General features: G+C 48.2%; 1 protein-coding gene across 4 annotated transcripts in view; it reads right to left on the bottom strand.

Annotated features, from left to right (window-relative positions):
- Positions 1-11156, bottom strand: part of BICDL1 (BICD family like cargo adaptor 1) — a 49289-nt gene extending 38133 nt beyond the window's left edge. For 3 of the 4 annotated variants that reach the window (XR_003571046.1, XR_003571047.1, XM_027881927.1), the window contains exons 1-2: positions 10836-11156; positions 5997-6212 (exon numbers count right to left, since the gene is read on the bottom strand). Coding sequence is in view for 2 of the 4 variants with exons in the window: in XM_027881927.1 (XP_027737728.1) it covers positions 5997-6212; positions 10836-11156 (537 nt within the window). In the remaining 2 variants the exon portion in view is untranslated. Of the gene's footprint in view, positions 1-5996; positions 6213-6629; positions 6776-10835 lie in introns of those variants that run through there. The other variant, XM_027881928.1, reaches the window with a different exon arrangement.
- Positions 11157-12023: the final 867 nt, after the last annotated feature.

The raw sequence follows: 12023 nt of genomic DNA, 5'->3' as shown, positions 1-12023 counted from the left end.
AGGTGCCTTTCACCCGTCTTTGCTGAAATGACTTCTTTGGCATTTCCTGTAATTATGCCTTGGTGTCTGGATGTCCCTGTTCCTGCTGGGTCCTGCAGCTCCTGGTGTCCTAAAATGGGGTTAATGGGCAGACTTTCAGCAGAGGGTTGAGCCTTTCTCCCTGCCTGTGTCCCTTCCTCCAGAGGGATGGTGGGTAAGTGTCACTCAGCAGTGACCTCGAGATGTTTCTTCATTACCTTCTAGGGCACTGAATCATTTCATTGAAGGACTTTGCAGACGAGAACACGCAGCTGCAGTCACGTCCCATATTTACAGCTTTAGCATAGAAAGCCTCAGCACTCCAGGCCTGATGTGGCATGAAGCTGAATTATTAACAAGTGCTCCCTGCCAGGGGAGAAGCAACTGGAGAGAAGGAGCCTTTCCTGTTTGTGCACTAATCAGTATTCCCTGGGTGCTGAGGGATCTGGCTGTGTGGTGTGAGGATCTGCTGATGCTCCAGAGGGGCGGGGACCTGGGGAATGCTTCCAGTGGTTAATGGGAGCTTTGCTGGCTCCAGTGTTTGGCTCTGTCTTGTGGTGGTATCTGTTTCCTCTCACAGAAACATAGGAGAGCCTAATGCCAGGCACAAAGCAGTGCTGGGAGGACTCTCTGCCTCCCCCAGAGAGTGAGCAGCCCTACCTGAGCTGCCATGACAAGCAGGTACTTCAGCCTCTGAAGTAGCTGCTGCCTTTTCTTGTGCAATCTCCCCCCTCTGTTGAATTTAGACTGCTCAGAGGTGATGCAGATCAAGATTTGCTACACAAAACTCTGCACTACTGAGTAGTTCAGAGGGGAGTTCCTCATAGTAAGCTACTCACTGAATAGGTCCAATAAACACTTTGAGCAAAAACTGGACAATTTTTATGAAAATTAATTCAGTGTAGTGACTGATCTGCACTTTGAAACGTGGGGCTAGTCAGAGCAACTCTTCTTTAGCCAAAGTGTACCCCGGATCCTCTTCTGGTTAAAAATAAACCCCCTGAAGCAGGACTTAAATTTAGCTTGACCCCTTTGCCTCTGTGCTAAGCAGGAAGTTCCCAATAGACCCTGTCAGGCTATCAGAGACAACTTAATAAACAAGAAACATAAGGAGGCTTGCATTAAGCACCTGTATAGATAAAATACAGAATTAAAGACAAGCTAGTTCATACTGCAATAGCTACAAATCTCTGTCAGGGCCAAAACAGTGAATCTGCCTCAGCACCCTTCTTCCAGTAATATTTTTTTTCCCAGTGAATAGTCTGAATTTCTCAAAACCAGCATCGTTCCTATGCTGATAGACCCAACAACCAACCCATTCAGAAAAATCTCTTCAAATCAGAAAAGACAACAGATTCACCTCTCTTGTGTGTTCTTGACCACAAAAGGATGTAGTTAAAATAAAAGAGATTTGGAAAGGAGAATATAACACGGTCAGCTTATTCTTAAATAAAAACCTGTTTCTCTCAAATCCAAGCCAGGCAGTGGCTGCCAGTCCTCTGAAGCTTTGCTGCATGTTAGAGCGTGAAGTTAGAAACAGAACTCCTTCAGCTGAAATGTTACTGAAAGGAAGGGTTTGTGGCTAGTAAATAAAACCTCCTTTGGAGACTTGTGGGCTGCCTGATCATGTTCTTGCTGTACCACAGGGACTGACTGGAACACCTCCTTCTTTGTAGCAGCGTGTTGGCTCTAGATGCTGAGTGAATATAAGAACTTGGTGACTGAGGGCCCCTCTGAGGGACCCAGAGCTCCTCTCTGAACACAAAGAGCTATTTCAGCGGTGCAAGATGACACGCTTCTTCCTGCCACTGCAAACAGATTTGCATTGCAAAAACTACCTGAGCTTGACACTGTGAAATTGCCTCCTTCTGCTCCGTGTGCCATGAAAGAAGCCCAGCTGAAGGGGGAAGGATCCAGGGATCCATCCTCGCCCAAGCTGCAGGCAGCAAACAGCTCCAGGAGCCCAGAGCTGGGTAGCAGGAAATGTGTGGGAAAGCCATCTGGTGAAGGCACTTAGAAACAGTGTGAAAGTCTTTTTTCATTCACTTCCTGACAAAGTAGTAATATGTTGCCTCATTATAGGAAGAGGGCTCCCTGTTATTATTGTTTGCATCAGTAACTCCTAAAGCCTAGAGGTGGGGACAGGATTTAAGCTGTGTTACCTGCTGTGGGCACCTGTAAGAGGAGAGCTTTCCCTATACCCACTCCCCTCAAATTTTATAACTAAAGGACAGAGAGAACAGGATTTTTTTTTTTTTTCCCAAGTGGAGAACTGAAACAGATGGGAGAGACTGAAGGAATTGGAAAGAGAACATGTAATAATTCCCAAGCCTCGGCTTTCTCAGCAGAACTGTTCTTTGACTCCCATACTTTATCTCTGAGCATTTCTGGTGAGCAGTTTGTACCCTGGCATCCTGCTCACGATGAGCTCTGCAGTTCTCCTTGGGAAATTCAGCATTTAGCTTGGTGTGGACACACTGCTGAGAGCTCCTGCTCTGCTGTGCTGAGGCAGGGGGAGGGAAATCAAAGCAATGTGCAAAAGGGATTTTAATCATCACTTAGCAAATTAAAAAAATAAGGTTACTTTGGAGATCTTAAACTTGATCTTTGGCGTCTCAGTTGTTTCTTTCACTCTGCACTCCCAGTCCAGCTCACCAAATTTTCCCCATGGTTTAATGCTGTTATAACCTCAGGAAATATCTTTGTTCTGCTAAAAGCAGAGAACCAAAGGCTGTATTTCAAGAGGAGGCAAAGTTCCTTATAGCCTACTTACTATTATTAGATATTTAAAGTTCTCCTATATCATCACCTCATCGGAAGACCTCAAATCATTTCAAGGACCTTATTTTAGCCTCTTGGCAGAGGCAAAAGGCTATTTTTTAGAGATTGGAACGGACTTAAAATCCCTATCCTTGAGTTTTCTTTATCAGTCTTTGCTGAAACTGAGGATGGATTTTTTTCAGTCCCATGCATTCATTGCAAGATAGAGCTCTCCAGGTCCCCTTGCTATCTGTATGTGGGGGGGTGGGCATGGTTGGTTTGCATTTGTGCCACGTTCAGACAAAGCATGTGCTTGTGTTGGCTTTTCATCTCTGGGGAAGGCAGGGTTAAAAAAAAAAGTCCTAAAGCCTAATTAGTTGGTTAAAGAATGTCATCAGAGCAGGGAGGAGGAGGGGTAGGGTGGTGGCTGCTGCCCTGCTTTGAGGTAAAAGAGGCTGAAGCCCAGGGGCTCGAGAAGGAGCAAACAGGACCATGTGGGCTGGCAGCTCCTGAGGCTGAGACTGTCATTTGACATTACAGAGCCTATGCCAAGGGAATACCTTCTCCAGGAAGGAGATGATCACCTGCTGTGAAATGGGGCCATGGGGTGTTAATTGCTAAAAACTGTGGAAATTCAAATTTAAAGAGCTCGTACCTACTAGTGTAGAATGACTTGTACTAGAGAGCAGCCTGTCTTTCTGTCCTGTGAGTGAAGCAGGGTGTAACAGTGCTGGATGGGGCAGAGTTGAGGCTCTGAGTGAGGCTTTCACTGCCTTATCCCAGACTTCTCCTAACCCCCTCCTCCCAGAGAACCCACCACGACACAAAAGGCAGGTGCAAAATGAAGAACCAGGAATGCAAGGAGGACACCAGCAACACCTCAAAGGTCACAGAAGCTGTAACAGCACTTCTCTGTAGGACCTTTCCTCTTTCAGTGCTCAGTCCAGGATCCTAAACAGGATTCCAGCCCATGGCAATATGGCTGTAGGCATAATGCACATCCACAGGCACATCCATGCAGCTCTGTTTGTCCTTCTCATTAATTGAAAGCCTGAGTGGCACAGAAGCCAGAACTATGTGGGTGCAGGATTTAAGCACTCCCACTGCCTCAGGGATTACATGCATAACCTCTTCAAAATAAGAGACCAGACACATGAGACTGCAATTGCACTATGGAGCAGCAAATGTGGAATACTAAGCAGCCAGTAATCAAGTGCTAATATAAAGCTGAGATTTTAAAAAGCCTCAGTTAAATCCCTGTGAACAACAACAGATCATTCCCCACTCTCTTTTAATTTGCCCAGATTCTCCTGACTTTAGGAAGACTGTTTATACCAGTTCTAATATCCATTGCTGTATTTGAGTTTCTGGCAAGTTTTGGCAAACTCAGTGAGCATGGAATTGTGCCTTGGCATCATTCTGCTTCATCTGCACTGGGGAATTACAGTCCTCCAGGCTGGGAGCAGGGCTGGGCTGGAGAGGGAAGGGCAGCATTTTCGGATGTGGCAGTTCTGGAGTGGGTCGATGAAGGCTATTTCTGGCAGTAATAGGGAGTTAAGGGAACAAAAGCCATGCTTGGATATTACAGGCTGGTAGACTTGACTTGGTGGCTCCTGTGACAAGGCTTAGCTGAGTGTCTCTCTGAGCATCTGGCTGTGAGCGGCTCCTGCAGCGCAAGTGTCATGTGAGGATAATCCCACGTGGTTTAAAGCCCAAAGCAAGCTGTCTGGTTCTCCTCTCCTACCTTCTAGTCTGTTCTTTCAGTTTATACTTTTGCTAGAACCGTAACAAGTCTTACATTTCCCAGTCAGTGACAGACATCATCCATACACAGAAAATTATGGAGGGTCACCAAATCTGATGGGAGATAAGTTCTTATCCCCACATAAGAAACCTGACAACGTGACTTGTGTAAGCTTGGGTGGAATCTCTCATCCATGTTGTATGTGAAATATATTCTCTAGCTCATCTGCTGCCCTTGGGAGATATTGCTTTAAGAAAATGGATAAACTTAGTATGTTCCTGACTTAAGGAAGTTGAAGTAATTTTGTATTTTTTTTTTTAAAGCCAGTTAAAAATATCAAATTGCACTAAGTGGCCTTTTTAGTCTTTGACAAGAAAATCTACAGCAGAATTAGGAATTATCTCTTCAAGCATCAGTACAGAGTGTCATACCCAAAACTTGCTCTTCTCACCTGCAGAGGCACAGGAAAACTGCACACACAGATTGAGTGAAGACCTGTACACTTGGCCCATTCAGAGTCTCCTGGTCTGGGGTGAAAATCCCAGGCAAAATCCCTGTGTCAGCCCCAGAGACTCACCTAGGGCAGAATCTAGTCTGAAAGATGTTCTTAGAACATTAGATGGGCCTCTTCACCATGAATCTGTGGTGTGTGTTTTTGTTCTCTGCTATTTTGGGAATAATCAACTGGTAAGAAGAAAATGCTTTCATCTGCTGGAGTAATTGTGTTCTCAAGCATTAAAATTATGGTTTGTACTAACTGTCCAGTGGGGACAAAAAACCAAGGCTCTTAATTCTGGAAGACAGGGTAACTTCTGGGGGAAGGAGGCAGAAACTGTTAAGTCTTTTGCTGTCAGAAAGAAACTCATGCTGTAAGTATTCAGTCAATTAGGCTGATTTGTGGCAGCCTCGCAAGAAATCCTCTTTCATTCACAGGCAAGTTAAGCTCTTTGATGAAACATGCCATTCCAAGGAATTTCAGTAGGTTCTCACATATCTAACCACGGCAAAGTTATCTGTAGTGACACACCATCCTAGAATGACATGGTATGTTCCATTTGACATTACAGCCACTGTAGCTCAAAAACGGGAGGCCAGTGAAAAGCCTTTCACGTCACTGGCACAGACCAGCCTTTTCCTACATTTGTTCAGCCTATTAGTAAATTAGAAACAGATTTTCTAAATCAGTTTTAAGACACGAAAAACAGGTGAGAGACATCTGTGCAGTAAATGACCATTCAGTCCAGAAACATAACTTTTACCAAAGAAACGCATCACTCCTTAAAGGTGTAAAATCAGTTTAAAGGCAGGTGTCTCACTGGGACACCTGGGCAATACGACCAGAGGCAGAACCATTTGTTCTCCTTAAAGTGGGAACTTCCCCACTCACTTGCCCAAAAGGTGGTTTTACAGCAGAGCTGCTTTGGTGTGCCCAGGGTGGCGGGTGCCTGCCCTGGCTGTGCCGTGGGGGACTCACCCTGCTGAGCTGGTCCAGGAGTCTTTGGTTCTGTTCGGAGAGTTCCTTGACCGCCCGTGTCTTCTCGCGGTCGGCTTCGCGCAGGTGAACCTGCTGCTTCTCCAGCTCGTCCTGCAGCTGCTTCACGTCACTCTCCAGCTCCGACACCCTTCCTTCCCATTCTCCTTCCTTGTTCTCAAATCGCCTCCGCAGCTCGTGCTTCTCTTGTTCCAGGTGCTAAATAACGGGAGAGAAGAGGTCAGGACGGGAGCAAAAAGAAAGTTAACAGTGGCTCCTTTTCCTTGTCTGTGCTTAGGGCTGAAACATTGTGCGGGAAAGGGAATGGTACTGGAGCGTGACAGTGCCATGGAGACTGCAAGCCCACATCAGGGCAGGTCACTGGCACTGAAGTCGTTTTCCATTTCCAGCAATTGGCCTGTCCTTGGCCGCTGGAGATCAGCACATTGAATTTTTACTGAAATAACTGCCAAAAGAGTAAAGTAGGCTGCATGTCAATAGGCAGAATATATAGGTCAGGCAGAGCAATTGATTTAGCAGAGCCCAGCTTAACTCCAAAGCAATATTTCAGTGGCCAGTAGAATAATTCTTTAAGAGTTGCCTTTATAGTCAAAACTACACGAACTGTATCCTTACTGTTGATGAGGAATGTAGATGAGGCATCCTTCTTGTCATATGGGTCTTATGAACAACAGTTGAATCATCTATCCATTTGCTCCTTCTATTGCTGACCTAATTAGTTGTCTGAGAGTTTGATAGTGCACAGTAACTCCATTGTTTGATGCAGTCCTCTCTGGAATGGCAGTGGATGCAATGAACTGGTTGCTGTAGACATTATGCGTGTGCAAGTTCTGGGCTCAGGTTTCTTAGAAACCACTCTCAGTTCTGGAGATTCTGCTCTGCTCAGGATTGGTTGGGAAGTGAGGGACAGCACAAATCTGAATCTGAAACTTTTGCATGTTTTACAGGCTCAGTTAAATGAGGGCTTGACTGAAACAGAGCGGCAAATCAGGTCAGAGCAGATTTATGATGTGCCCGTTTGAAAGAATCCCTGCTCCAAAACTGAGCTTGAATTTCCCCTGGTGACTGAAGCACACTCTTACTTGCAGAACAATCACAGACTGGGGACATGGCCAAGTCCCAGGATTAGCAGGGAAACCTGAAGAGCAGGAGTCTTCTCCTTGTTGGTTGTCTTCCGACCCCCAGAATAATCTCCTCCTACTCTCTCTCGGCTTCACCAGTCTTTTAGGAATGTGTTTTAGCAAAGAACAGAAACCCACTGGGCCCAACACTGGCAGCACTCGCCCATTTTTCCCAGGCTACGATTCCCTGGTGAACAATTCCCATGGCACTTCTGAGAGGAGGGGAAAATAAACCTGCTAGGCGGAAAAGAAAATTGTGCTGCATTTATGTGAAACGGCTTTTTATTGCTTGTTAGAAACACAGGCTATGAGGGGGCTGTTTCCCCTGGGTGCCTACTGCTGATGACACACAGCCTCCCTGGCAGGGTCTCTGTCACCTTCCCCAGCAGGTCTGAATGTCAAAGCCCTCCAGTTCCCCAGCAGCCCTCTGGCCTTTGCATCACTGATCCTCCACCTCTTTTGCTTTGCCGTGTTTTCTATTTCTTGACCTTATCTCCAAATCCTTTCCTATGTTCCTTTCAGCTCAGTGTAACAGCACCTTGCTGGTGTCCTTCCAAATCCTTCTGCAAATTCCGGACTTTCATGAAAAACCCTCAAATGTGAGGCTGATTAAAAAGAGTGGCCCACAGCAGAGTATTACCCCGTGTTTCAGACACTAGAGGAGTGAGCACCTTAGCAAATAAGAGAGCTAAGCAGTGTTATAAATATTTTAATGCAATAGGTAGGCATGAGATCCCAGCACCAGGCCCATGACAACCTTTGCAAAGAACTCTTGTTTGTAGCCCAAGTGTGGCTAGAGCAGCCACAATTTCATTTTCAGTGGCACACTGAAAATTCTCTCTTTTTTAGCTCTGCCTCCTTCACTGCTAGGCAACGTTCAGAAAGATCCAGGGCCTTCTCTAAATGGAAAATAGAACTTCAGCCTGCTGAGGAGCAGCACTGCAGCTGAAGTGCCCCAGACACACTCAAATGTGATTTAGAAGCCACTGATCAGCCTTGTCAATCATTTAAAAGGCACTTTAGTCCTTCACTGTAAAAGAAAACCCACACTACACTTGGCTCCAATAAGCGGCCCTCACAAAGGCTGGAATTAGGGGGACGTGAAGAATATCAAGTTTATTCTCTTGTGATGGAGAAAGCAGAACTGTGGGTGCAGAGGGGTGTAAAGAGGCTGTTGCAAAGAGGAGGATAAACCAGACTAGACATGCTGACTGGTCCCTCCTGCCTCTCTCAGCAGCCGCCTCCCCTCGCCTGCCCTCACCCCAGCACCTTCACAGCTGCAGATCTGGACAGAGGTTTTGTGCACGTAGTGCTGATAGGGCAAACTGCTGTCCTCAGTGGGGGAGTTTCTTGTTTCCTGAGTGTCTTTCCATTCACCAGCTGCTCATTGATTTTTACACAGAACTGCTTTCTAGAAGATGTTTTTTTCTGAAAACAGCTTCTCTTCTACTTAACTGAGCTGGGCTGGTCCTCATTTAAAGAGATGAAAGCAAGGGGGTGTTTCCCAGCTGATAGAGAGGGTTCATACTGTAAAATGCTTGGACACAGCAGGCTTCTGTGTGTCAGAGGAACAGCGGTATTAACTGGTTTAATCCCTTGCAGAGGATAAAACTGACTAGGATCACATACCAGAATTTATTAGAGGACTTCAATTCCATGATTAGAAATGAACTTAAATCCAGGTTGTGAAGTGAAAGGTTTGCTAGAGTAGGTGTGTAGCAGGAATGCTGTACCTCAGTAATGAACCCACAAAACTAGAACATATTTAATCTTGAGGCCAAGCACCTGAGGAGCAGGGCAGCACCTTGGCTGTTGTGAAATAGGCTTCACTGAGCTCTTGTAACCAACTGTGAACTGGGAGAAAATCTCTCCTAAATGCTGCCTAAACATCATTATATCAGGTTGTCACCAAGAATCTCATCTGAGACTTTGCACCTGGTCATCATCAGAAAGTTCTCAGCAAAGAAAAGGAGGTAACAGCTGCGGGTCCTTCCTCCCCGCTCCTCTGGAATCGGGAAGCTTATTGTGAAATTTTATTCACTTCAGTGGCAACAGGAGGAGGCCAACATTTAATCTGCAGAGGCTGGGATTACTAGGCTTGTGTTGTAGAAGATTAATGTTTAAATTTGATTTTTTTTGTGTGTGAAGTAGCACTGGGTTAAATTTGCCAAACCCAGCGGAAAAAAAAAAAAAGACCCTTAAGTAGATAACACTAACTCTATCAGATGGGTAGCCTGGGAAATAGCAATCTGTTATTCCACTGGGAAGTTAGGGCGACAGTAATGGGATGAAAAGACATAAACAGTTGGTTGTGTTTACAATCCCTTCATTCACCTTCTGAACGGGCCTGCGAGAGCAGAGGTAAACATTTGGGGGATGTTATTTAAAGTGCTATATAAAGTCATAGTTTCCCCCCCTCTCCTTTTTATCTTCACATTTTGCAAAACAGTGAGTGCTATTTGAGGCTCCTGAATTCCCTGACAGGCTGCTCAGTGAGTACCCAAACTTGGGCGTTTTTCCTTTAATGACAGAAACGATCCTACTCCAACTCATAAGGAAAACCACGTCAGCACAACGCCACATACGTCTGTTCTTGCTTAAAGACCAACCTGAAAACACTCATCCTGGCAAGTTTTAATACTCTGGGAAATTCTATTCTGATAAAATGAGCCACTAAACAATAACTTGAGCAAATGTCACCTTCACTATTCTTTGGTCGGAATAATAAACGCAGAGAGATTTCCCTGCAAAGAGGAAGGGACCAGCTAGAGGGGTAAAGTGACAAGTTTAATAATAGAGAGGAATTTTGTCAGGAGAACAAAGGCCATATAGTAACTTCACAAATCCTCTTGAACTTGAGAAATGTTAAGCCTGTGAGGAAGGAATACAGGAATATGCAGGACCGTGCAGAAAGAACTGGTCTAGGGCTGTGACTTGAAATTTGAGTGTTCATCCAGCAGTGTTCAAACTCTCCCCAGAAAGGTGAGAGAGGCTCTTCTCAGCCTTCTAAGCAGTATTACTTACTGGAATAAACACTATTTCAAGAGCACCTCTGTGAAAAAGAGTGCCGGTAATAATAGTGCCTCTCACACAGCTGTGCAAGAGAGTTGTTCCACAAGAAGCTTCCTGCACAAGCCTTTTTCTTTGTAACAGCTCTATTTTGTCCTTAAAAATCAATGAAGAGCTCAATCCACTGAGTCCCTGGCAAGCGGTTCTCTCCGGATACCTGAAGGTATTTTCCGGAGGAAGCAGCTAACAGAGATGTATCATTAGGGCTTATCTCCTGCCATGCCTAATGCCTGAGCTGCAACAGCTTAAGCATAAGGGTCACATATGCTCTGTAGCTCGGTACCTGCTGCGCAGATTTAACTTCCGAGGTATTTCTGTGACGAGATGAGCAGAGCACCGCGCACATCTCCTCCCCCAGGTGGTACCTGGCTCCTGGGGCGAAAGGGCCCCCAGGGAGCCTCCCGAGCACGGCGCTGCAGCCCGGCCCCAGCTCGGAACCGGCGGGGAACGGGGGAGAAAGCAGCAGCTTTGCCTCCCCCAGGCCTCGGAGGGATCGCTCAGGCCCTTCCTTGCCCGTCACGGCCACGGGGAGTCCCGTGGGCTGCCCGGCAGGGCCCGTGGCCGGGGAAGGGGCCGCGCTCTGCGGGGTCCGCCCGCGGGCCGGGGCCGGGGCCGGGCGGCGGGGCCTCACCTCCAGCTTGTCGGTGAGCTCCTTGTGCATCCTCTCGTACTGCCGGCTCATGTCCTGGTTGCGCTCCAGCAGCGCCTTCCCCAGCCGCGCCGCCAGCACCAGGTCCTTCTCCTTCTGCCGGATCAGCGAGAGCAGCTCGGGGTCGCGGGCGGCGGCGGCGGGCGGCGGCTCCGGCGGCTCCCCGGCGGCGGCCAGCAGCGCCAGCTCCTCCTCCAGGGCCAGCTCCAGGGCGGCGGCCCCGGGCGGCTCCATGCCGCCGGCGCTGTCCGCCTCCGCCGGTGCTGACCCGGCGGCGGGCAGGCGCAGGCACGGCGCCGACATGGCCCTGCGCGCCGCCGCCGCTCCGCTGCGCCCCCCGCGCCCGGCCCGCGGCTGCGGCGGCTGGGCGGGGAGCGCCGCCGCCCCCGGCCCCCGCCCCTCCCCGCCGGGCCCCGCCGCCGGCTCCGCAGCGGCACCGGCACCTCCAGCGGCACCGCCATCGCCGCCGGGCACCGCAGCGGCACCGGCACCCCGCGGGTCGCTGCCCGGCTCCTCCGGGAGCCGCCTGCCGCCCGCAGGTCTCGCTGCTCCTGCCGCAGCCCCGGGCCGAAAATCCCCCCAAAACATTGGGAAAGCCCAAAAGCGGAGTTTGGCACCCCTCCGGAAAGGGGCACGGGGCGTTCTGCCTGCTCGCTACCCTGAGCCCTAGAGGGGATCTTTTGGGTACCAGAGCGGCTCTCGAGATCTTTCTGCTCAGTGGTTCGCCCGGGAGAGCTGACTACAGCTTCCAACAGCCACCGGGGCTCGCTTGCAATTTCAGATTGTTTGGGATGTTCCCGGAGAGCACTTGTCCTAAGGTACCCTTAGTGAACGCCGGGAGTTGTAGTCAGCTCTGCTCCTGGCACTGTTCTGTCTATTGGGGGCAGGACTTGTTGGGTTTTCAGTTTTGGTTTTGTTGACTCTCTATCCCCTTAGATCCCAGCATCACTTTCTGTCTCACCACAGGAGGGAGGCTGAGGCAGAATAAGGCAGCATAAAACTGTATATTGCCGTGTTTGCTGAGACCCCATTCCCTCAATTTCTAATTATGCTCTAATTTCAAGCAGTACGTTAATAGTGATTGGGAAAAAAAAATTTTAAGGAAACCTGTGCTTTTGATTCCCAGATTCTGCAGAAAGGAACTATGAGTGTTACAGCTTTTCTCTGTAG

Source organism: Empidonax traillii, unplaced genomic scaffold (assembly GCF_003031625.1).
Source record: "Empidonax traillii isolate 1590-97213 ecotype Southwest subspecies unplaced genomic scaffold, ASM303162v1 scaffold99:size1466351, whole genome shotgun sequence".
NCBI lineage: Eukaryota > Metazoa > Chordata > Aves > Passeriformes > Tyrannidae > Empidonax > Empidonax traillii.
This window is presented reverse-complemented; position numbering and strand designations above follow the sequence as displayed.